This window comes from Cyprinodon variegatus, unplaced genomic scaffold (assembly GCF_000732505.1).
Source record: "Cyprinodon variegatus isolate N-32 unplaced genomic scaffold, C_variegatus-1.0 Scaffold277, whole genome shotgun sequence".
In the NCBI taxonomy this organism is placed as follows: domain Eukaryota; kingdom Metazoa; phylum Chordata; class Actinopteri; order Cyprinodontiformes; family Cyprinodontidae; genus Cyprinodon; species Cyprinodon variegatus.
In genome coordinates, this window is record NW_015150730.1 from 247,704 (window position 1) to 273,825 (window position 26,122).

At 36.8% G+C, this 26,122-nt stretch overlaps 2 protein-coding genes across 4 annotated transcripts; one reads left to right on the plus strand and one right to left on the minus strand.

The window, feature by feature from the left end:
* Positions 1-3,379: 3,379 nt before the first annotated feature.
* On the minus strand, positions 3,380-7,664 carry rpe65 (retinal pigment epithelium-specific protein 65kDa). The gene is made up of 14 exons (XM_015383156.1): positions 7,572-7,664; positions 7,280-7,362; positions 7,038-7,188; positions 6,667-6,774; positions 6,412-6,553; positions 5,884-6,031; positions 5,303-5,384; positions 5,066-5,198; positions 4,842-4,981; positions 4,356-4,485; positions 4,149-4,263; positions 3,963-4,057; positions 3,769-3,880; positions 3,380-3,658 (listed from the first exon to the last, which is right to left on the minus strand). The coding sequence occupies exons 1-14, from the start codon at positions 7,580-7,582 to the stop codon at positions 3,513-3,515; spliced, it is 1,596 nt and encodes a 531-aa protein (XP_015238642.1). The 5' UTR covers positions 7,583-7,664; the 3' UTR covers positions 3,380-3,512.
* A 3,625-nt stretch (positions 7,665-11,289) lies between these two features.
* Positions 11,290-21,739, plus strand: LOC107090027 (serine/arginine-rich splicing factor 11-like). 3 transcript variants are annotated; one of them, XM_015383166.1, is made up of 12 exons: positions 11,290-11,591; positions 12,426-12,559; positions 15,539-15,654; positions 17,714-17,794; positions 17,883-17,920; positions 18,004-18,137; positions 18,261-18,339; positions 18,420-18,545; positions 18,640-18,729; positions 20,474-20,557; positions 20,848-21,013; positions 21,186-21,739. In XM_015383166.1, exons 1-12 carry the CDS (start codon positions 11,470-11,472, stop codon positions 21,279-21,281), a joined length of 1,266 nt encoding a protein of 421 aa, XP_015238652.1. In that variant the 5' UTR covers positions 11,290-11,469; the 3' UTR covers positions 21,282-21,739. The 3 variants fall into 3 exon arrangements, with proteins under 3 accessions (XP_015238652.1, XP_015238653.1, XP_015238651.1); XM_015383165.1 differs by having other exon boundaries at positions 11,292-11,591; positions 21,099-21,739; XM_015383167.1 differs by lacking the exon at positions 18,640-18,729 and having other exon boundaries at positions 21,099-21,739.
* Positions 21,740-26,122: the final 4,383 nt, after the last annotated feature.

The window sequence follows — 26,122 nt, forward strand, 5'->3', positions numbered from 1 at the left end:
TCTGTGGTTTTTATTTAGACTATTTATAGTCCTTTAAAATTTAGCAAAAAACCCAATATACAATGGACATATTCATGCTCATGGGGCTAAATATTTTACACTGATTACAAACCTGCAACATTACACAATGTGCAAGTGCTCAATAGCTGAGCCTTTGGTTAATGCAATCCTCAAATCTGGCAGTGGAGTGAGAAGCGTGACTATACAATCAGGGCTCTGTGTTGCTCTAGTCTAGCAAATGAACAAGGACCCGTTTGGAATTGTAATCCCTAATTTTTGCTGCTTACATCCAGTTTCTGTGTGAAGTATAAGAACTGTTTTGCAAATTCTTTTCATATTTGCACTTGAATACTTTCCATATTAGTACATTACACAGTAGACCCAACCTTGCAATGTTTTTTCAGATATAAATAACCAGCAGCACTGCTTTGTGCAGTTTTATATTTTGAAAAAGGATCTCTTAAAGCTGCTGCTAGAATTCAGCCACTGTAAGAACTAGAAGTTTGAACCTGTTGGCCATAAATATCAACTTTTTTTTACTACCATTTCAATAATGTAATTCTAAGACACCAAACTGAGTGTACATATATAAAATCTGTTTGTTTAAATTACCCTGATTCATTTTCATTGCAAGCAACTTGTTTTGCAGCAAAATAGCAAGAAATTTAGTTTAAAACGGCTCTAGACAATTTCATTTTTTTAAAGTGCAAAAACAGTAATACAAATATAAAAAATTGTAATATAAACAAATGACTGTATATTTACAGTTCTAAACATTTTTTTTTATGAATAAAATAACCCATTTTACACAAAGTTCAGCAGTCTAATGACAGTGGGGAAGAAACTGTTCTGGAATCTGCTTGATCTGCATCGGATCCTCTGAAGCCTTTTCCCAGAGGGGAGCAGGGAGAACAGTCCAGGGTTGGGGTGCGAGGGGTAAGTAATGATGTTACAGGCTCGAGACACGCACAGTGTCTTTTCAGTGGTTTTAAGTTTGAAAATCTTTGATCTGCCTTCTATTGATAAGGCCAAAAAGCTCTTTAATTGTTCCATCAGACAATAAAACTTGTATCCCAAAAACATTTTGGTTTTTCCCATTTGAGTAGCAGAAAATATCAGCAGAGCTGGAACCTTTCCAATGTAGACCTTTTTTGTCTGCACCCTCTCAGTCCTTTGTGTTGTGAATCTTACTTTATTTTAGGAGTTTCTCTAGTTTTCCAGTCCCCTGATTTTTTTTCTGGACTCTTTCTAAACATTTAATCAAATACTCTATTTCTCTGTATTAATACATGTGTGTTACAACAGCATCAGACTCAAAAGTCTCAAAACTGGTTTTGGGAAAGACATTTGCTAATCTAGAGAAATTTACACTAACTGCACGAATCATGAAAAACACATCTAGTCTTGCTGATACCTACTAAAAGTTTAGTTCAGGTGCTAGCTTGAGAATAATTGACCAAATTTCAGAGGCAATGTGTAGCATGAATGTAAAAATTGTGATTGCATGCAGACGAGACAAAATACACAATACAGTTTATTGTTTACAACCAGTTATTGTTTTTTTTTTTTTTTAAATCCTATCGTAGGCTGAGGAATATTGTTACGAATAACCATTAAGACCTGAGACACAAAGGCATGCTTGACTTAAATATATGTCAAATCCTTGTGGTATCCAAGTTTTGGAAACAAAATTTCAGTTCAATCTGGAAAAAAAATGGATTTGGGATTTTGTAAAATGTTTTTTAAGATCTATTGATAATGGTAGAAAAAAGAAAGTAAGAGGAAAATGCATTTCTAGACTTTATTTACTGTCCTTGTCTCTACATGATAGACGTATAAATGTGTTTTTTGTTGTATGTAAACTCAGCAATTTCTGAGTTTTTCGTTTAGGCTCAGGTTGAATGTGTTTTATGGAACAATCTGGACATTGAAGGCAGAAGTTAAAAGTTTGACAGTAAAAAGTTTGATTGATAGATGTCAAGTAACCTGTCTTTAACAATAATAGGTAATAGCAGGTATGAAGCTCTCTTTTTTTACAGACTGTGAAGGATTCATATTGGAAGACTGACCACAGCAGAGATATCAACTATAGATGAAGAGTGAAATTAAAGAAGAAAAAATGGTTTGCTTTGTTCTAAATGGAATAGCTTCTGAGAATCTCTCCTTTGTTGTCTTTGTGTTTTGTTTAGGAAAATCATTTTACAGCATCTAACTGAATTGTTTGTTTTTCATCATTATGGAACAGGTTCATCTTGTGATATGATCTATATATTTCATATATAATTAGAAAGTCGTCTCTTTAAATGAGACAGAGGTGTACTATGATTTTTCCACTTTTTACTGTTGAGAATCAAAGAAGAATTTTTTTTTTATTTTATTTTGGAAGTGCGCATGTGTTCCTTGCTTTTTAATGTTTCTTATTGGTATTTGGCCATTCTTGATCTCACAGCTTTCTAAAATGATTAATGCAAACGTGAGATTTGATTATGTTCTTGATTTGTCATAAATGTAATACAGCGGTGGGACTTCTGAACTTTTCATCCAATAATTGGTCAGTTTGGTGCAAACCAATAGTTTCAGTTAAATTACTTATTGATTGGTATACTGTGTTTATCTGCCAAATTGATGATCAGCAGGGATACAATTCTGCAAACTGTGTCAATGTTCAACACCATAATTAACCGTTCAGCATTCAAGAGGAAATATTCCCCCTAACCTTAAGAATATTTTACTCCTAAAATGTTTTTTTTTCATGATAAATACTCAATTGGCTTGTACAGTATAGGGTTGCAAGATCGACATGCTTTATCTTTTAGGATCAGATTCAAGCAACACTGGAGTAAAAGTGACCAGTTAGCAGATTTTATAAGGTTTTAACTCAATGTTTAAGATGAAGAATTTAAAGTGTATACCTTAAGCGTAATACAAGAGAGATACTTAAGCTAAGCACCAAAAAAATGCTTGTACTAAAATGCAAATTTCCAATGAAAAGAAAATGGATATAGATTTACTGATAATGAATTGTTTTAGAAGAAAACTATTATATTAAAGCTCATTTTTTTCGCTCCTGCCGTATGTTTGGCATACCTAACTGTTGGCTGAATTAATCTGAAAATAGGTTAGACATTTGCATAGCGTACAAGGAGCCCTATAAGTGGGAAAATGCTATAACACTCAAGTAAAGCTGCCAAGCAATGCACCACATAACCCCTTTTTTAGCTGGTTTGAAAAGTAAATAGCATCATATATTCTACAGTATTAGATGTTTAGAAATTCAACACCAAAATGTTATTTACTAAAAGCAATTTTTTTAATAGTTAGTTTTAGAAACAGACAACTCTTTTGTTAACACATCTTCATATGTATAATAATGTGGCTTTATTAACAAATTTTCATTCATTCATTTTTATTCTCTCAAAATATTTTATTGTTTATTGTCTATCCCTTTGGCATAGGGATGCATTTTATTCTCATCGTTGTTGTTATGCACTTTATAAAACTGGACAGGAACGTCACTGTTTATACATCCCATGAAAGGTGACGGGAATGGAGCATTCCACTTCTGCTCTCGCAATCTCAGACAGATCCTTGGCGTTCAGAATGAGCATATATGCTGGCCTCTGGGAACCAGGCGCCGCCACGATGGTAAGGAGGACTCCTGTGAAGACACCAGATACCAGATTTGTTTAACAAGACCACTCCACACATTTTCTCTCGGTATAGTATAATAATGTAAATAGTTATTTAATTTATTTTCTGCAGGCTTACCATCATCTTCATCTACCCCATCAGGAGTCTGAACAAACAATGGTTCTGAGGGATAAGATTCAGGCTCCTGCCAAACCCAGGTCTCCTTGGTCTTTACATTCAGTTTGCAGATCTGAGCATAAATCAGGAAAAAAGTCAAGTATAAAGGCTTGTTTAAGTTACTCGTTCTCAGCTCTAATGTTTTAATCTCTTACCCTGTCTGGTATGAAATGGTTGAGTCCCAGTCCATAGGCGTATGTATAGTTCTTCCCTCCATACCTTTGGTAGTTAATCTGTGGAAACTCAAAGGCTAACCCCCCCAGAACAAAGAAGTTTAAGAAAATAAAGAAGCACTGAAATATCTGCAATATGACTGTACTGAAAAAAATATATAGTGGCACCTTGGCGAGGTCCAGAGAAGAGCACCTCAGGTTCCAGCCAGATCATCCCATCAGCATGCATGACTGCTGTGGCTGTGGTGTAGGGCAGACTCACAAGATTCTTCCCTTGCTCCTCCTACATCAAGTCCATAATATGGTTGGTGAGAACTAAACAACTATTAGTATTTTACATACTGCAGGCAGGTTTTTGATTGTCTGATGGCACACCTTGTGAACGTCCAGAGGGATCACATATCTCCGCACCTCTGGCTGTGGGGCCATCATGGCTGCTTTCTTTACCTCCTCCCAATTGGCTCTCAGATTGGCCAGCCACAGGTAGTTGTAAACAAATTCAAATCTAGATGAAAGGGAGATTTACACTCACTGACCGCTACTGCTTACAGGCTGCTAGTACCAGGCTTTACAGAGATCTGTTTTTGCACAGAGCTGCTCCTCCGATACATGACCGAAACGATCCCTAGAGAATTTGGTCAATATTGACTTTTAAGTTGAACATTTATGATAGTAATATTTCGTTTTGCCATGCTTATTTGGTATTTATTGGCTAAAAGTTAGTCAAAAGGTATTTCCAGTGTCATTTTACCAACAGACAATGGAAACATGAAAGGGTATAAGTGACATGTATGAACATGCCAGTTTCAAAAACACTTTCAACCTTCAGGTGAAGCAAAGTTTGAAATTGATTGTAATTACCCTTTCCATGCACAGAGGTCAACAACAATGAACCCTTGGTCCTCGTAGGTGTTGATGTGGTGGAACATTCCAATTGCCGCTCCTTTAAACTTAAGGTCGATATACTCTCCAGGGTCTTTCTTGGCAATGTGGAAATTGGTCTGGGAAGGAAACATTAAAATAGATGAAACCATTTGGAGGAGAAAAGATGAGCCAGTATGTTTTTATTTAGTTTTAACTCTTACTCCTTGGCTTTCATTGGACTCGAAACAGTCCATGTAGTTGGAACCTCGGATGCTCCAAGCACTGAGGAACTTCAGCAGGTTTATCTTCACTGGGGTCTCAACGAAGACAAAGTAGTTATCTGACATGCCAAAGCTGTGGTTTTGGAAAATACAGTTTAAGAACCTGCATCTTACAAACAAAGTGTTGAGAACAAACAACTCAAAGAGCAAAAAAGAGAAAATAAATAATTCACCCACCTGTGCACGTAAGACGGCTTGAACCTCTCAGCACTTGGAAACTGCACCACGACTTTGGACTTTTCTATAGGGTCCGACTTATCTAAGGAAGGAAAGTTGACATCAGAGTTAAAGCTATCATTGCTTTGAAGTGCAGTAAAATACAATCCACTTTGTTTCACTTTAAAAATCCATAATGGTTGGGCCAGCCCTGGCTCTATGACCCGGGATGTGAAAAGCATGTAAGTTTAGTCAGATATTGGAGTCTACCACATGGTAAATTATTATCTGTCCATTCTCTTGAGGAAAAACAGGCATATAAACTTTTGGGTTAAACATAGGTTTGAGAAAACATAGACCCTGTGGATCATAGCGACACTGAGCCGCCCTATCGTGTTAAGCTGGGAATCCTTTGGAGGGGGCTAAAAGAAACTCCCTTCTTAGCGTAATTCAGGCTATGACTATTAACCAGAGTTACTACAACACGTTCTGTCATCCCGGTTTCATTAATAGAAGTTAATACAGTTGTAAAATGCACTTTAAACCATTTTTATATGAAAATAATACATTTGACGTTCATTTAAAAGGGTGCTGATCCAAACCTTTCTGGGTGGGAGGAATCCTCACAATGTTGTAGGCCAGTGTTGCACCTTTTCCCATGCAGTTTCCAATGTTATATACAGTGCCATCTGGCTCAATATGGGGGTGAGCTGTGATTCCATTGATGTTTATGTAGTTGCACATGTCAACCTACATGGGAAAAAATAATTACAAGCTCCCTGAGTGAAATAAAATCTAAAATCCATATATTTCTTGAGGTATGGATGGATGGATGGATGGATGGATGGATGGATGGATGGATGGATGGATGGATGGATGGATGGATGGATGGATGGATGGATGGATGGTAAAACTATACAACTTTAATACAATTGGATATGGAATAAAACCAAAAATGTTATCCTTTCATAACTTACTTTCTTTTGTCAACTCATCCATAACTGAAAAGTACTGTAATTAATTTTCAATCTTTTACTGACTTGAATAGGATTTTTTTTTCAAATATTTTTTTTTTGTATTATTATTTTTGAGCTTATACCAGCTTAAGAATAAGTTGCACTCAAAGATACCTTCTTCAGGGTCTCCAATGTATCCGTGTTCACTTTAGTGATGTAGTTAGTTTCTGTCACAGCATAGAAATCCTCTCCAATAGGGTAGACATTGACCAGACAGTTGTCTGTGACCTCAACTCCTTTAAAATAAGAAAAAAACCTGCAAATAAAAAAAAGAAAAAAAAAAGGTGAAAGCACCTATTATGATATAAATGTGATGCAACAATCATCTTCTAGAATTGACTAAAGAGAACATCTGCATATGAAACCAACCTGGAGAAGATATTTTTGCAGGGATCTGGGTAGGCAAATGTTCCAAACTCAGTGATGACCACTCGTTTTTCTGTGATGGCTCTCACGTATGCATCTGTTCGGACAAACCTGACAGACACAAGAAGTAAAACAAGCATGAAATAAAGATTAAGCTAATGCTTAAATATAAAATAAACTCAAAGACAAAAACTGGCAGGGAATATACTTTACTGATGCAAAAAAAAAAATGATGTTTTGTCTCAGAGAGTAATGCTGCATACCAACATTTATATTATCCACTTTTTCAATTTCCATACATAGATTCTAATTATTGTGAATGCTGCAAATATGCTGAACATGAAAAGGCTAAGGTTTTGGGTCCAAAGTCTTACTTCCTGTAGTAAGTGACTTGGCCATTCTTGAAGTCAAATTTGTGCATAAGGGCCTGCCCATCAAAGAGGTGATAGAAGGGTTCATCTCCAACCTCAAAGAGCCCAGGTCCTAAACGGAGAAGACTCCCTTTCAGAAAGGAGGGAATCCTACCTGTGTATTAAGAAGAAATGTTTTTTAATCAGTTGGTTAAAAACATATACTGAAAGATGAACTGATATTTGAATGAAACATGAAAATAAACCTGTGACTGTTGCAGGCAGTGGTTCAGCAAGCTCCTCACATGTCTCAAAGATTTTCTTGTAGCTACCAGCTGGGTGTTCAAATCTGTTATGGTTTAATGGCACAAAAAAACACAATACAGCAAGAAACTCAACTGAAGTTCACACAATGAGTAGCAATGCATATTAAGGTTTTGTCCCACACAATAAATATTCAAATATGAAAGCACAGAACAACTTTTTCTTATGAAAAAAAAAAAAAAAAAAAAGAGGTGCCCCTGTTTAGGTGGTACAGCATTTAGTTTAGAAACTCACCTGCTGACCATGTTTTCCGTCTTCTGTAGAAACACACAAACTGTTTTCAAAACTGTTGAAGACTTCTGAGCCGAAAGCCTCTGATCTCCCAGTGGATTTTGGGTATTTATTTGCCCGCTCAACGTCACGATAGCTGTGGCGCTTTGTTAATCTTCCCCCTGACCAATCATGGAATACTTTGAACAAAAATCCCTTTGTGTCAATATCCCCCACGATGGCTAACTGGATTTATTGAGAAGGATGTGTATTGCAGAAAACAATGGTTGGAAAAAAATGCGGCAATAGTGCATGTGATTTCTCCTCATCAACCTGAAAAACTGTGTGAGCTTATGTTGAAAGACACATTATTTTCTTTGCACTCCATCAACTTGAACTGTTTAGCAATACAACTTAAAGTGTGGATGTTTTATAATTTATATATATATATTATAAGCATCTAAAACTTCTGCTCATTGACAGCACTTATTGCATGTTTAGGAAATATAAGCTTTCAGACTTCAGCTTTCATTTTCTAAACATATTTTATTATCACTGACTTTTTATTGTAGATCAAATTTTTGAATTAAATGCTAGAAAAAAATATATGAAAATGATTTATTGTACTTTGCAAGGATATAGGATATAGTGCTAATAAGGTAAAACGTGCACAGTTGTTCTTTGGTTCCATTTAGCAATATGTGACCTCTGTGCAGAATAATCCAGCATTAGGGATTAGACATGAAACAGAGGCTGCATTGTTCCTGCTGGGAACAAAACTCACTATGAGAAAAAAAGCAAAGTTTCACCGGAGCCACTGATGTGACGTGGTTTGTGCATAATAGCTCACATGCCTTTTAAGTGAAAAATTCTGGGCAACAACATTGGTTTGTTTTGACAAATCTACCCAAAGCTAAGCTGCTCCTACAAGATTTGTTTTCACCCTCAGTGCCAAGCAGAAGTTATCCCATTTCTTCCCTAGTAATCCTTTATACCAAACCCCTCTGAAGCTATACTTTGTTACCACCTTCATCATTGTAGGGATAATGAATTAATTATTATTTTGTTATACAATACATACTATACTTTAGTCTTTTCTGGTAAGGGCCCCTACCATCACATGTTTCTTGAACCCAGCATGCATAGATTCAAACCGCGGTGTCTGCAGTTTGCTTGTTTTTTTAAGAAAAAATTGATGTATTTCTTTATACTCATTTGAAATGTGTATCTCTGCAGTTTATCTGAAGTTACAATTAAAATCTTTTGGTTGCTTCAATTATGTAAGACTCCTAAATCAGATCAAAATGTGTAGTGTAGTTTTAAACGAGAAGCTTTGCAATTATTTACCAATTTGATTAATTGATCGATTGACTTTATTGACCTCACAGTGGAGAAATGTACTCGTTACATCAGCTCATATAGACAACTGAGAAGAAGAAGGTGCCAATGGAAGAAAAAGCTGCTACTTTTAATTTAATTGATTGAACACTGCTCTGTGAGATGGCCAAAGGACACGGTTTTATACCTTAAACATAAACTGTTTTACCTCTGATTAGTCTGGTTTCTCTGTATTTATGGAGATTTTATATTATCAAACAAAACCTGAGGCCCTCACACACTAAGATTAAATTGCATACATGTGTATTTACTGATTTGCCCACTTGTTGCTTTGGATTTTACCATAAAAGAAAAATAGATAAAACAAATATTGATTCCACACTTTTCAGCTCAGGTAATTTCCCTTTCTATTTACATTAAAGTATTATAAATGCAAAATGTCTGTCTGACTTCATAGCAGACAAATTAAGGAATACAGGTCCTTCTCAAAATATTGTGTGATAAAGTACATTATTTTCCATAATGTAATGATAAAACATGAACATTGATATATTTTAGATTCATTGCACACTATCTGAAACATTTCAGGTCTTTTATTGTCTTAATACGGATGATTTTGGCATAAAGCTCATGAAAACCCAAAATTCCTATCTCACAAATTAGCATATCATGAAAAAGGTCTCTAAACGAGCTATGCACCTAATCATCTAAATCAACAAATTAACTCTAAGCACCTGCAAAAGATTCCTGAGGCCTTTAAAACTCCCAGCCTGGTTCATCACGCAAAACCCCAATCATGGGTAAGACTGCCGACCTGACTGCTGTCTAGAAGGCCATCATTGACACCCTCAAGCAAGAGGGTATGACACACAAAGATATTTCTGAATGAATAGGCTGGTCCTAGAGTGCTGTATCAAGGCACCTCAGTGGGAAGTCTGTGAGAAGAAAGAAGTGTGACAGAAAACGCTGCACAACGAGAAGAGGTGACCGGACCCTGAGGAAGATTGTGGAGAAGGGCCGATTCCAGACCTTAGGGGACCTGCGGAAGCAGAGGACTGAGCCTGGAGTAGAAACATCCAGAGCCACCGTGCACAGGCGTGTGCAGGAAATGGGCTACAGGTGCTGCTTAACCCGGGTCAGGCCAGTTTTGAACCAGAAACAGCAGCAGAGGTGCCTTACCTGGGCTACAGAGAAGCAGCAGTTAACTGTTGCTCAATAGTCCAAAGTACTTTTTTCGGATTAAAGCAAATTTTGCATGTCATTTGAAACTCAATGTGCCAGAGTCTGGAGGAAGGCTGGGGAGAAGGAAATGCCAGAAGTCCAGTGTCAAGTACCCACAGTCAGTGATGGTCTGTGGTGCCATGTCAGCTGCTGGTTTTGGTTCACTGTGTTTTATCAAGGGCAGGGTCAATGCAGCTAGCTATAAGGAGATTTTGGAGCACTTCATCCTTCCATCTGCTGAAAAGCTTTATGGGGATACCTGGCACCTGCTCATAGTGCCAAAACCACTGGTAAATGGTTTACTGACCATGGTATCACTGTGCTTAATTGGCCTACCAACTCTCCTGACCTGAACCCCATAGAGAATCTGTGGGATATTGTGAAGAGAAAGTTGAGAGACACAAGACCCAACACTGTGGATGAGCTAAAGGCCGCTATCGAACTATACTGGGCCTCCATAACACCTCAGCAGTGCCACAGGCTGATTGCCTCCTTGGATTCCCAACAAAGTATTTAGTGCATAACTGTACATACTTATTTAAAGGTTGACTTTTTTGTATTAAAAACACTTTTATTTTCTTTAATTGGTCGGATGTAATATGCTAATTTTGTGAGATAGGAATTTTGGGTTTTCATGAGCTGTATGCCAAAATCATTCATATTAAGACAATAAAAGACCAGAAATATTTCATATTATGTGTGAGGAATCTAAAATATATGAATGTTCAAGCTTTATCATTAAATTATGGACAATAATGAATAATGCTAATATTTTGAGAAGGACCTGTAGGCTTAAAAGTCAAAACCTGAGACACCCAAAAAAGATTAAATCAACTTTTAAACCTTGATCAATTGTCATAAAATATTATATTAGAAATTGAAACAGTCATTAAAACCAGATATAAAAGTTAATCAATTACTCATGGAAACGCTTTAAAAGAAAGGCGCCCTCTGTAGGTCAATAGGGGCGATTATTTTTCTTCTATTACGTAATATTGCTATAGTCCAAACAGGCGTTGGATAGGCTAGTATGCCGATTGATGTTACTTATTGTTTTCCCAAATTTACAAAAAAGTAACAAGCAAATACAAAAGGGAACAAAAATGAATAAAGTAGAGCTGGTTTATCGTTTCTGGTGTTAATGCACGCCGCTCCTTCTACGCATGCGCAGTAAATTCAAGAATTATCCAACATGGCTGCGGTGTCCACCAGCAGACGTTTCTTCTTCTAGTCGATGTCTAACATTTGCTCTGCTGGTTATTATCGCAGAAACCTTTTTAATGAGAAACGAATAGGCGCTACAGTCGGTTAACCTTTGTGGATATAATTTTTTTGTTATTGAAAAACGGTACTTGTGTCGAAAATGAGTTACACGACGCGGGTGGTTCAGGTGACCAATGTGTCGCCGAGCACAACGTCGGAACAAATGAGGACGTTGTTTGGTTTTCTGGGCACCATCGAGGAACTGAAGCTATTTCCACCAGAGTGAGTTGGTCGTTTAACATCCTATTTACACGTTTGTGTCAAAGATAATAAAAGTACATGTTTGTAGGAACTCCAAATTTTACCGTAGCAACTCTAACGTGCTGCATTTTATGTAACGGAAATACAGGCCCCATGCTAACCAGAGCACACGGCTAAAGCTAGTTACCGATTCGTCAATTGTATGAAAGTTACCGCTCTTTTTAAAATATAAACATTGCAGATGCGCCCACAAAACTCTAAATATAACCGCAAATCTTTTTGCAGAAAAAACGTTTATTTATTTATTTATTTTTTTAAACAAATTTAATAAATCTATAATTGGGAAAATTTTGCTCCAAATCCGAGGCAGAAATCCCCTTAAAAGATATAACCATGCTGGTAAACATTTGTCTTTTAAAGTCTGCTTATATGACATTTTAAACACACTTTTAGATTGAATGTATAGCTTTTATCATTTTGAGGAAATTATATCTCTTATAAATATTAAATAAGATAAATGAACTTTATTGGTCTCACATTTGGGAAATTAACTCTGCATTTAACCCTCCCCCTTGGGGAGCAGTGGGGTGCCTGGAGTGTGGGTTTAAGGGTCTTGCTCAGGGAGCCGGGGTGGCAGTCTGTGGGAGTAGGTTTCAAACTCTCAACCTCAGGATTCCAAGCTCTATGCCCTAACCACCAGGCCACAACTCCCCTATTGAAAATAAAGATATTACCCATTTATACTTTTTTTTTTAAACTGTATTTTAATTGTCAGATAACCAGAGGTGACAATTCTGATGTTTTTTTTTTGTTTTTTTTTAACAATGTAACTATTAAAATTTGTTTCCTTCACAGTGATTCTCCTATGCCAGTGACATCACGAGTCTGCTTTGTGAAGTTCCAGGAGCCAGAGTCTGTGGGAGTGTCTCAGCATCTCACCAATACAGTGTTTGTGGATAGAGCTTTGATCGTGGTCCCGTTTGCTGAAGGTTTGTCTCGTCACTGCTCGTTTGTTTGTTCACCTTTTGAGTGAATGTCACCATTTGTGAAGAGTAACGTTGTAAACATGTAAAATGGACTCAATCTCCTCACCTCAACTTATCTTGTTTTGTTTCCATACTATTTTAAGGCAGATTGAATGAAACAGAAACTGCAGGTTTTCTGGTTAGTAAAATGGCGTGTAAAGCAGATTTCTTTTATTTCCTCGGATAGACCGAGGTAACACCACAATGCAGTTGTAGTTGCCTTGTTGGGTTTATATCTTTGGCTTATCAGTTTTTTGTTCTTTTTCCCCTGTCTAAAGTTAACAGGTGCCGTTTGTAAGAACAATGATGTAGCAAAATCTGCTTTACACTCAAGGAGTTGAACATTTCCCAGCAGCAGCCTCTGCAGACACTCCAGAGTTCTGAAACCAAGTAGAATAAGCACATCACCATATGTACATTTTTCCCCCCATATTGGATTATTCGCTGTTAAACCTCTCTCTGTTATTTGTGTGTGTATGTGTGTGTGTTGTGTGTGTGGTTTTTGTAGTGAAGAAGGCAAAAGCAGCCCCCTCGTTGATGGTCGTCTGCCTGCCAACAGGGAATTGTAGACATTTGCAAAGGCCAGCAAGCATTCAAGCCCAACCCCTCTATTTTGTCCTCTATTCTGTCTCTGCCTGGACTTTCTCTTTCCTTCCTTTCTTATTTAAAATGGTTTAGAGTGTAAAGGTCAGATTTAAATGCGTTCTTATAAAAGCATTGCGTAAAATGCAATGTGTTCAACCTCTTTAAAGTGCTGCTTGGCCATTCATGATACTGATAAAAAGGAGTTACACTCTTTTTGTCAACAGTATTCATTATGACATAACTAACAAAAATGTTTAGAATCACTGTGACCAAAGCAGATGATACCGTTAAGGTCACTGTATTCTAAAAACTTGAAGGATCAATAGTGTGTCAGAGTACACAGCTTAATGGCCCTAACCAGACATTGTTCCTTTTGTGTTAGATATGCAGCAAGGGCATTTATGGCTTGTTTTTTTGTAGTGCCAGTATCAGTTTTAGTCAATCCATGTATTGGCTTTCCATCTAAATTAACAATATTTAAAATCAGCTCTGTAGCACACCACATGTGCGAGAGCATTGACAATACAAAGCAAAAGACCAAACGAAAAAACAAGACGATTTGCATAGTTGACATTTTTCCACTGTGTTTAAAATTTTGTATCAATAATTAACCTGATTAACGATGTTAGCCCAACATACTAGGTTGCCATTTTGATATATATTCTACAGGGAATCCCCCCTATTTTCTGTTTTTTGATTAGTTTTTTTATACCTGACAATGTTGAAACACTTTCTGTGAAGTTCTCTGATGTTTAGCCTGGCTGAACAGCAAATACACTTCTGGGTAAAATTGTATTTAAAAACCTGCACTTCCCTGCCAGAAAAATTTAACTTGTAATGTCTGATCTTTATTAAAACCTTCCACACTAAAGAGTGTGAACGGGCTCAGAGACGAGAACTCCTAGAGCTTATATATACTTTGATCACCGATCAAAAAAAAAAACGTGATTATTGATTTTTCTTGCCAGCAGCTCAACATTTTATTTTTGAGATTCCAGTCACTAGCCTCTTTATGTACACGTCTTCAGTTTATTGATAACCATTGCAAATGTATAAGATGGTACAGAAAGAGGTATACTAATTACATGATCTAAATACTTTAGCATCACTGTGGCTCTGTTTTATAATGGAGATACATAAATGCTTATAATGTTGTCCCTGAAATGGCTTTAGTTTGGTTTGATAGAAAAGGGCAGTGTTAACATAAATGTGGATTAAGATAACACTATTCTTTCAGTGCGAGCTAAAGTGGGACTTCGAAAAGGGTAACTGTTTTTATTTACTGGATGCCTGTTGTCACTGCTGATAAAACTCCTCCTTGTTATAATTGTTTGAAATATCCAACCCACATGACAATGCTGGTGCAATATTCTCTTTTAACAGTGGTCTTTTTTTGTTTTGTTGTTGTGTTTTACAGTTCTTTTTCCTGGCTCAGCCAGTCCTGTATACCAGACCCTGCAGAAAATACCATCCAACAGTTTTGTGTCCTGCAGCAATTTCTCTCTCCAGTGTGTTCTTTTGTTTAAATGTTTTCCCTGTTGTGTCCCAATTTAGGTGATGTGATATTTGTGAATGGGTTGAGACAAATGATGAGGTGTTTTGGATTTTGCGCCATTTAAAAAGTAAAAAAATAAAGCTGTTGTGTATTTTATGTAAAGCTTAAAAGCTGTAAAAAAAAAAAAAAAAATTAATTTAAAAAAGAAGTTTTATTATAGTAGCAAAAATAATTTGAGACCTCATCCCCGCCATGGTGTGGTTAAGTGATGCAGTGTGAGGTAAGGATTTTCATAGCATATGATGTACTGCAGGTACGCTACCTACCCTGAATTTTATCATTTAGCCTTACCAATTAATCCTCTGAAATGTGTTTTTGGTAAGTAGACACTGATAGCTTTTTTTTTTTTTAGTTTTCCTGCCAAATCCTTAAAATTCTCTCTGTTGTGTGTATCTCGATTTTTCTCTGTGTGCTTTTAGTAGCGAAGCCGCCAGCGTGAGTCGCTTGTTTCAGTAAGCATCTAAATGAAAATTGAGGGCACACCCAACTGGAGAAGCCGATGTGCTTGCTAACGTTTGGTTCATGACTTAAAAAACACATTCAGGTGATATATTCTTGGCAGTGTTCATTGGAATAGTGTGATTTATTCCAGCAATAGTTAAGTCACTGCAATGATTACTTTTTGAATTAGGGAACACTGATCTGTAAGTGACCACTTTGTTGAACCTAATTTGAAGAAATGCAGTGAGAAGACTTTTCTTCTTTTTTTTTTTTTTTTTTTTTCCTTTTTCAGAACGTCTTTTATGAATTTTCCAAACGTGTTGGGGTTCTCTTCTAATGCCTGTTTTTTTATTTTGCTGTAGGATCTATTCCAGATGAGGCTAAGGCTTTGTCCCTCTTGGCCCCAGCAAATGCTGTTGCAGGGATTTTGCCAGGCGGAGGCCTTCTCCCGACACCGAATCCTATTCCAAATGCAGCTGTAAGTCATCCTCTCTTTAATATTACTATATGAACACACACAGAGATTTTACGCCACATTTGACAAGTCTTCACACACCTTCAGTTTTCACACAATGCATCCACAGACCTTACTGTTACTTTGGAGGATTTAATTTACGGTGAAATGCTTGATTATAAATAAGGATACATGGGTTTTAAGGCATAACCGACAGTGATGTTCAGTTTCCTTTTTCACCAGGAGCACTAGTGTTCAATTTTATGTTATCAAATTCAGCTGAAAGGCAATTAACAGAGGCACACACTGGATTAAACCATGTATGAACTAAATGCAGGGAGAATAAATTTTAGTGCAACAGATTAAAAAAACCCAAATCATTTTATTTACATCCCTCTTCTTAATTCAGGGAGCTCAATGGAGGCTTTGGGCATGTATGGCTCATGTTCCGTGGGGAAACAGAGGGTCTCTCTTTTCCCTCTGACTGCAGAAACAGGCTGCACTTTGCTCACCTACCTCAGTGAGATGATGGAAGTCCGCCGCAGGGTTCACTTTTTCATAGCGCTTCTCTTATGTTTATGTATTAACAAAGAAATAATGTGATTTAAAACACAGTTTCTGCAGCCCACTCATTAAAAGTCAGGGTATTTCTAAAAGTGCTATAACGTAAACATTGTCAGGGGGGAGTTTTTTTGTTTTGTTTTTCAGCTTTTTGGGAAAAAAAAACTTGCTATCTGTTGTCAGGACTGCAACACGCCTCTGTGAGCTGATTGCAAACTTAATACTGTGGCGTTCATGTTTTCACTACGCTTCTCTTCTGTTTGTTGCTACGTTCACACTGCAGGCCTTGATGCTCAATTCCGATTTTTTTGTGAAATCCGATTTTCATATTTCCAACTGTATGCGGCTTGTATGTGCTCTCCTGTGTGAACTGCAGTCATACAAGTTTCCCGCATGCGCAGTGGAGGACGCAATGACGTCACAGGCCAGCGTGCTCTGTTTACGGAAGTAAGCATGGATGGTAGTGCCGGCGCGCATCTAGTGATCTTTTCCCAACCCAAAAAACTCAATCTTTTTAATATAGTTAAACATAAATACTGCTCTCAGCATCATCATCTTCCATGGTTTTTGCTTTTCTTGCCGATTCTGCGTAGCAAGACGCAGAATAGTGACCTTTGTCGGGTATTAATGAAGTTCAGGTCGGATGAATCCCGACCTGGCCGTTCAGACACAGGTCGCACTAGAAAAGATCAGAATCGGGACCACATAGCCAAGTAGTCTCGGTCGGATTGGAAAAAATCGGATCTGTGAGGTTCAGACAGCCATGAAATGATCAGTTCCAGGTCGCATGTGGGAGAAAAATATCGGATTTGGGTCACTTCAGGCTGCAGTGTGAACAAAGCTTTTGTGTAAATAAGGAGGTAAATGTGTACACAGTATTGTGCTGCATTAGGTGTCGCTGCTAGAAATCTGTAAGGCAACAGTAATGTCTCATAACTAGTTTCATAAGCATTTTCCACATAGAAATTTACCATTTGACTTTTTGGAAGTTACTTTTTCTTTATTTTTAATAAAATACAAGTTGATATCTTATTTAAGTCAGACTTATTGTAGGATCAAAATGTAAATGAAAGGGGGGAAATCTGTATTTTTTTCTACTCGCATCAATCTATTTTTAGGCACAAATATGATTAAAGGGCTTGCACTGTTCATGAAACAAAACCAATATATTTAACCTGGGTCTGTATAAGTTTCAATTATTAATTACATATTTAAACATTTCATTAGGTAGTTATTGATAGTGTGGCAACCATCAGCATTAATGTCAGCGTGACAAGTAATTAGTTAAAATTTGAAAACCATGCAATATTTTCCTTCACAATTATGCATTACCTTGTGTTTTTCTTTAAATAATATCGTTATTGAATACCATGCAAGGACTGCCCTTTTCAGTGCATCATTGAGATATTTCCTGCCCCACATATACAACTTCTATAAATGGTTGTGTGTGTTACGGATAGGAAATATGTAACAGGCTGGAATTTATTATGAAAACTTTTTTTGTCTTTGGTTTTTTTTTTAGCTTGGAGCCAACCCCTTTGGTGCTCCCACCATAGATCCAATGGCAGCTTTTGGATTCGCTGGGCCCAATATGAACCCACAGGTGAGAGTGCATGCCACATTCTTCTGCAACTATATATATATATAAAAAAAAAAAGAAGATTTAAATACAATCTTCTGTCATCTCACAGGCAGCTGATCAGTTGCTGAAGATGATGACAGATCCAAAGTAAGTGTGCAAAGATATCAAACATTCTCAAAAAAAAAAAGGAGTGGCTCCAGTGATTATTAGTAAACTCTTTCTTTTGTCAGACTGAACCCCTTGGCGGCTGGATTAAACCTGAGTGCAAGCCTGAAGGCGGATGCGTCCAATAAGGAGATAGAAGAGGCCATGAAGAGGGTCAGAGAGGCCCAATCACTAATTTCTGCTGCTATTGAGCCTGGACGTAAGTGCCTAAATACCTTTTTTTGTTGCCTGGCTTTCATATATCTAAATGATAAATATGTGTAAAATAATCTCTGGTGTATTTTGAGGAGTCTAAGTTGGATATTGTTTGATTTCTCTGCAGATAAAGAGAGTAAAAAGAAGCATTCGCGGTCTCGATCCAGATCCAGAAGGAGGAGATCCAGGTCTCGTTCCAGACACAGGTAAGGCTTTTATGGTGAAGGCTGACATTGATGTGCCTTTCCTGTGTTTTGACAAATAAGTTAATCCTTGTGATCTTCAGTCGCAGGCGAACCAGGAGCAGATCAAGACGTAGATCCAGCTCGAGAAGCAGGAGGCGCTCCAAAAGCCCACGCAGGAGACACACCCACTCCAGAGACAGGGGCAGGCGAACTCGAAGCAGATCAAGGTGGGTTTCTGGTGCATGGGCTTCACCCTGACCATGCTGTCTGACACAAGCAACTGGAGAACATGTTCACGATCTGGGTATATCATTTATGCAGAGACAGAAAGAAGGAGGATGTTGGGAGGAGGAGATCTAAGACGCCTCCTAAAAGCTACAGCACAGCCAGAAGGTCACGTAGTGTGAGCCGGTGAGTGCAGCCTGATTAGTTTACTACCAGGGAATTAGAGGTTTCCTTAAAAAGCTCACTGCTTTATAGTTTGAAAGTTAGTTAGAATAGAGTGTGCTGATAACATAGAGAACATGTCTTATGGTGATTTTTAATGAGACTTTTCAAAATCTTAGCTTAAACCAATCCCTGTTTACTTAACAAGCATTTAAAACTACTTCTAAATCTAATGGTAGTGAATGGAGCTCTGTGTTTCTCATTTTGGTCTGAAGGGGAAAAAAAGCTGCTAAATCAGGTGCCATATTTGCCTCTGTGTGCTTACAGAGAGCTTTGCTTTCTAACAAATTCAATCGTCATTAAAGAACATCACTGTACCTAACCTGCTTTCTCTGCTGTTCTAAGTTATAGATTTAACTAGTGACAGATCAATATGAGAATCCTGAGAAATGGGTTTAGCTTAAACATAAACCTTGCCTTGGGGATACTAAATCCAGATAAAATTATCCTGTGTATTTTGTTGTAAGCTGTTCATATATTGACTTTCCTTATTGATCCAATGTTTTAATAACATTTGACTTTAATGCACAAATATGAGCTGAAACATAAACACCTTCAATCCGTGTTCTGTGGTAGTTTTAACTGTTTAGCAGTGCAGAAACTTTTTTTTTTTGTCAGCCATCTGTTAGTGCATAGCAATAGGAAGGTTGGCTTTCAATTGTAACATTCTGTTCATTTTTACAACCATTGCGTACCATCATACTTACTGGTATGATAGTATAGAACAGAGGTCACGGATTAGCGGACTGCGATCGGGACCCAACCTGATTTAAAACATTTATGAATTACCTCATGTTGTCCGATGACAGGGTCTAACTTCACTTGCGCCGCTTCTCCTGTTAACATGGTAAAGCTGTCCAGAGTGCTGGGACCAGGCTTCATGTGAAACAAATTAGCCAATGAGCTGTCAGTCAGGGTTGCTGCTAGCTACTTTTAGATACAGCAGGCAAACCTGTGGCAAGCCAGGTGATGGGATAGAAGGAGAAGATGATGAGAAACTAAAGCAGAGAAAGTGAGGACTGCTGTGAACTGGTGAAAGAAAAATGAAATGGTGTGCTCAAAGATGACCCTTCACATTTTGAGCATGTTTGGCTCAACCTACTGCTGTGAAGCAGGATTCTCCACCATGTACATAATCAAAAATATCAATCCAGGCTCAAAATGAGCACCTTGATATATGCTGAGAATGGCTTTGTTGCCATTCAAACCCAGGTTTAAAGCCTTGCTGGGCAGCATAAAGCCCACTTCTCTCATTTAGCCATAAAAAAGAAAGAAAATGGCAGTCGGTACAGGTGTTTTATAAAATATGTGAATCAGGAAATTGTCTATATACCAAACTTAAAGATTGTTGTTCTATACTTAAAAAACACTTCAGATTTTAAAATGGAAAAATTTCCGTTTTTTTTTATTATTATTATTATTCAATGTGTAACATCGATGCATAAAAATCTTTTTATTTAAGTGTTAAATTCTGTTTAAAGTAACATATTATAATTAAAAATGTCTCCGCACCTTTACTGGTTGGTTTTCTTTATACGGACCGCGCTGATTTTTAATTGGTTTCCCCTGAAATAGAAGATAACTGGATCATGTTTAATTGCTGTTTTCTTGAGAAATGTGCTTTTATAGGTAAAAATCCTTAAAACTTTTTTTTTTGTTCTGTCTCTTCCATCCTGTATACCCTATTTAAATATGAAACAAATCTCAGGAGACACAGGAGAAGTCGTAGCGCCAGCCGCTCTCCAAAGAAATCTCCAAAAAGAAGAGTTTCTCCCTCTCCATCCCCTCGAAGGTTGGTGAACTTCTGTTTTAAGGTTTTCAGTTTTAATTAGTATTGTACAGTATCAGTGTATGACCATTGTATGGAGGTCTCGGTCCTTAATGCGACCATCATGCTCCTGCCCCGTTGGCCATTGCAGCATGTCTTCCCCATCCTCTCTTTCTTAACCCCATATCCTGTCACCCTTATTTTGAATAAAGGCCATTGTACCAACCTTGTTTGAACGTATCCTGTTCTACTGAAATATTCCATGAAGGTATGTTCCTGGTTTCAATATATCATTTGGGGTTTTCTTTGTTCAGGCACAAGAAGGAAAAAAAGAGGGACAAGGACAGAGAAAGGGAACGCAGGAGTGATAAAGAACGTGTTCGTGAGGAAAGGGAGCGCTCTACCAGTAAGAAGAAGAAAAGTAAAGACAAAGAACGGGAGCGTGAAAGAAAATCGGATGTAGACAAAGGAGATATTAAGGTTTGTTTTAAATCCTGAGAACTGAAGCATCTTTTTTTGTCAGTTTGCATAGAAATATTGATAGAACCTTGGTTTTAATGTACAGATCACCCGAGATTACGATGAAGAAGAACAAGGTTACGACAGCGAAAAGGAAAGGAAGGATTCAGATGACTCTGCTATGTCTCCTCAGTCGGTGGAGGGAAACGGCTCAGCCCGGCTGATGAAGCAGGCCAAGGTTAATGGCGCTGATGATCACCACGAAGAGGACATGGATGTCAGCGACTGAGAGCTGCGTCCTCACAGAGTATCGGTTCATTTTCGTTGGAAACATTCTACAAAATTTCCCCCCATTTGGGTAAATTTAAAATGTGAAGTGTCTGGAAAAAAACCTGTTTATCGTAAAAATGATAAGTCTGTTTTTTTGCAAATGTATATTGCAGCATTGTTTGCCTAACAGTTTTTTTTTTTTTTTTTTTTACATATATCTTGGTTCGTCAGTAAGTCCAGATTTATTCTTTGCCACCACAGATGTAGATTAGTTTGAACTGAAAGTTAGTTTGCTTCACTACTATTGAGCTCATGTTTTCTAAATTTGTTCCTTCATGTATTGTATCTTTTTTTTTTTTGTGTTGTGGTGTACGTGTCTCTCCCTCTTCTTCACAGAACAGTTGCATCTTGCCTCTGACCTGCAAGCGTTTTATCAAGGATTTCTTTTATATAATAAAGCCTGTTTGAAGAGCTAAACTATTGTTTTCTGTAGCTTCCTTTTACCATCCATAAGCGTGGATTTTTAATGACTGTCCATAAAACGTAAGATTTGCATTGTCAGACCTTATTCCTTATCCCATGTTCCAAATGTGCCTTTTTAAATCCTTCCTCTTGTCTTGACTTTTTCCATTACTTCCTCCCTTTCAAGGATTTGTCATACAGTTCTTTTCTCTCAGAATTCGATGAGAGAAAAGAACTGTAGGACAAATCCTCATTTATCCTCCTTTTGTCCCTTCTAACTAAAAGGATATGACTATCAAATGGTTCGTACGGATCCTTAGTCTTAAAAGGCATTGAATACTTAAATATAAAAATAAGGCCTTAATTGGTATTAAAATGTCTTAAATCAGTCTTGTATTTCTTAAAGTGTTTACCAAGTCATAAATACGATTTTATTTTTGGAATTCATATCAAAAATTAAAATGATTCATGATATTTTGAAATTTACCAATCAGCTTAGCTGTAACCATTATTAGTTCCATCCTGACAGCAGAACCTAAAAAAATAATGTTGCAAACAGACCATGGGGTGATTCGCCAATAACACGGGGAAATGGAAATTCAATGAAAATTGGCTATCCAGCCAAGACTTTTCTGCATGGCTAAAAACAGTACCAGGTAATGTATATGAGGAATGGCATATTTTAAGCAAGAAGTCATTCAAGCTTGGCACGATGGGAATCAAAGCTGTGGGGTCAGACGTGAAGAGTGGAAAAACAAAGCAACAAAATCAAGTTACAGAGAAGCAGCAGCTATTTCTCAGTTCTGTTCCACGCATGTCTCTGACAGGCCTCTACAGCATCTCTGATGTAAAAAAACAAAAGTACCAGTAGCACCAAATCTCCGGATAATGTTTGGTGGTACGCCTACAGTGAAAACAGCTATTATGAACTTTGAGTAGGGATCAAAACAAAGTTTGTGAATTCCATTTATTAGTTATTGGTGTGTTTTTAGCTTTCTTTCTATAAGGAAAAATTTTCAAAATTGCAAACATTTCTACCGGGCCAGAAAGTAATAATGTTAGAATAAGCATCAGGTTACATTTGTCGCAGCCAGGTTTTCCTATGTTTATTGTGAAGTTGGTCTTAAAGTTTTATTTCAAGGGACAAAAAAAAAGTCTTGAATTTAACTTGCCCTATGTTGTAGGAACCCTGTCAAATGCAGATATAACAGGAAAGTACAGATAAATCCATTATCTGAGGTCATGAGAATATCACTAGTGACTTTCATCAGAGCTGTTTCAGTGCTATGATGAGCTCTAAAAGCTCTAAAACCAGAAACTTCATCTTGGTGTAAGTGCTCACATACCTCATTAGAAACAATTTTCTCAAGAATTTTAAATAAATGAAGATTAGATACATCCATAATTCACCAAGTGATTTGGGTCAAGAGACGATTTCTCAATGTTTAATTACTGTTAACTGAAAGGCCTTTGGTACATATGCCTGTAATGGATAGATTAGTCACATCAATCAAAGTAAATGAAGGAGGAGATCAAAGGGAATACTTCCATAAATAACCTGATTGGAACTGGATCTAACATACAAGTTGAAGGCTTAAATGAAGACAATAGTTTTGCTAACTCTGAAAGTTCAACTGGATCAAAAGTGAGTGCTATTGATCTTACTTTTAATAGAATCAATCTTATAAAGAATGTCATAAAATCATTACTGCTAAGAGCAGGTGCGATGGAGGTTCAACAGAGCTATGGCTCTCGGTGATTTTGGCAACCGTGTTAAAGAGAAAAAAATTACAATTTTCTATTAATGAAGATACAAATGCTGCTATTACTTCACATATTGTATTTTTATACAACAGTTGACAGTTTTTCCAGACTGGGTAGGGTTCCTTTATGCATTATGATCACCATTTTCTCTCCAGTTTCCCAGCATTGTGCTTTAAAGTGTGCCCCTCTTTATTAAAACATGGAGCCGGCTTTCTATTTTTAAAGTTTTTCTTTTTCAAAGGGGCTACTTTTCTAAAGGAATTACACAGAGAACTGATACCCCAATTGAAAAAAATCCTCAATATTTGAAGGGAAATAAATCAAATGTTTGCACTCTGCAGTATAGTTCAGTGATACGGATGAGATGAAAAGTGGAACAGATTCTTTAATAAAATGTATTAGTCAGTCACTTAATTTGGACAGGATTAAATTGATCCCAGATAAAGTAAAAAAAGCTTTTTTTGATCAGGTCATTTAAATCCCACACCAAAGAGGGTCTCTAGAATATCCTTTCATATGAAATATACAGTGAGGAAAATAAGTATTTGAACACCCTGCTAATTTAGAAGTTCTCCCACAGGGGTCTGAAATTGTCATCGTAGCTGCATGTCCACTCTAAGAGTCATAATCTAAAATATCTAGAAATCACAATCTATGATTTTTAACTATTTACTTGTATGATACAGCTGAAAAGAAGAATTCTTGATTTAAAAGGAAGTCATCAAGGAAAGCTAGGTAGTATAAAAATCTTTTTAATTTTCATCAAAACTCTGACTGCAGCATTTTGGAACAACATTTAACTACAGTTTGAGGACTTCCTGATAATAAAGACCTACAATAGTACAGCCTTGAAGTATCAGATGCATGGTCTAGTTTCTTTGAAGTTCAGCTTGATTTGGGTTTCTTTTTCTAATTTATAATCAGCCATGTTCCTGCCACTTGCTTCTGCCTGCTTCCTCTATTTTTCAGAAAGGCAATATACGCATGTTTTCTGCTAATTCCTTACACAGTTTTTGCTTTCAACTTCAGCTTATTTCTGTAATAATTTTCCTGTCCCTGTCCATAATTTACATTTATTAAACCTTTAAATGCAAGCTTCTTATGTAGTTTGTTGTGTCCTCAGCTTATACTGTAGGTTCTTTCTTGTGTTTTCAACATTTATTAAGTAATCCCACGTCTCAGCAACTGTTTGAACAGTAAGTTTTATCCAGTTTGCTTCTATATTTTATGCTTCTCTATGTTTTTTCAGTCATGAATTGTGAAACGCTTTTCGATTTTCCACATTGCAGCAACTTTTTTGAAAATTCAGTCACTTATCAACTCTCTCTCTTTGTATTTCACCCCCATTTGTCTGCTTCTCATAGCCTTTCTTGCCTTTAGGGGCTTTGGCTTGTAAAGCCAATTAAGATTACACCATTTTCCATAAGTTGATCAACTGACACATTTGAATGAATTTCTGTTTTGCTAATTCTTGACATTTAAACAAACAATTTAACCCCATGCTCAATTCAGTACAATATTCTTTAACATTTTAAGCTCTATCCTTAAACTACTCACGTTCTTCTTCAACCAGATATTCAAGTTTTTGCTTTCTTTCTAGACTTTTCTGATTGCTGCTAATACATGTCTGCCATGTTTCTGTTGTTGACTTCAGCATACTTCAGCTGTTTTTCACGAAGGTGATTAAATACTTTTGTTTTCTGCTATTTAATAGAATTTCAGCAGTTTTAGATTTTTTAATGTCTGCTTATTTTCTGTCATTTTTCAGCTTACAGTTTAGCTTACAGTATTTTTTCTAGTTGCATAAGCAATTAAGATTCCCTGCCTTTAAAAAGAGGCGCATCTCAGAAAATTAAAATTTTATACCAAACTTTTAAGTTAAACCTTTGCAGTTATATTCCTGTTTAAAGTACAGTTGGCTTCCTTATCAGTAGCAATAGTCTTGTAAAACTATGAAGTCAAGTGTCATCCCCTTGACTGTGTAGGTCATGGACATTTCTGCATTTAAATTCCTTATTTTGATTTCATTCTTTTTTCTTTTTTGAAAAAGTATTTTGGGGAGTTTATTACATGTCAGTCATTTATAAATCCTTCACCACATATTTCTTATGAAAGTGGAAAAAATAGAAAGGTGCTTCTACAGTTTTAGCTTAAAAAATGGACTCATGACATAACGTATTTTTAAAAGGTTAATGCTTTTGCTCAAAGATAAAAAATATACACATTGGACTTCTGAAATCAGTTTCCACTGATGATAGTTACTTTAGAAAATATTTACAGGCCTACTCTAATTTACCTTTTCAATTTTGAGCCAGCATTGTATGAAGTTACACCTTTAACCACTAGATGGTAGCAGAGCTGATGTAAGGGTTTTAACTGAGCCTCTCTGATGTCATTTGTTTATTAGAGTTGAAAGAAAATAACCAACTAATGCTTCAAGCTAATATAAGATTTGCTTTTAAGAAAAAAAAATCTTGTTTTTTCAGTGCTTTAGCCCTTTGGGTCCCAGTATTTATAACTCACTACTCAAACAATAGTGTTCAGAGCTAAAACTAGATTCTTTACAGGTAGCATTACCACATTAAATGGATCAAGTCTAAACTGAAAATAATGATGCTAGCACAGGTGTAGCTG

What these genes read in the sequence shown, in the direction of transcription:
- rpe65 (XM_015383156.1), bottom strand. An exon ending in GATTCCTCCCACCCAGAAAG is followed by an intron (nt 5,385 to 5,883) that starts GTTTGGATCAGC and finishes TTCCTTCCTTAG; the next exon opens with ATAAGTCGGACCCTATAGAA. An exon ending in ACCATTTCATACCAGACAGG is followed by an intron (nt 3,881 to 3,962) that starts GTAAGAGATTAA and finishes ATTTATGCTCAG; the next exon opens with ATCTGCAAACTGAATGTAAA.
- LOC107090027 (XM_015383165.1), top strand. Translation starts at nt 11,470, where the DNA reads ATGAGTTACACGACGCGGGTGGTTCAGGTGACCAATGTGTCGCCGAGC. An exon ending in CGAACTCGAAGCAGATCAAG is followed by an intron (nt 18,546 to 18,639) that starts GTGGGTTTCTGG and finishes TCATTTATGCAG; the next exon opens with AGACAGAAAGAAGGAGGATG. An exon ending in AGGTCACGTAGTGTGAGCCG is followed by an intron (nt 18,730 to 20,473) that starts GTGAGTGCAGCC and finishes AACAAATCTCAG; the next exon opens with GAGACACAGGAGAAGTCGTA.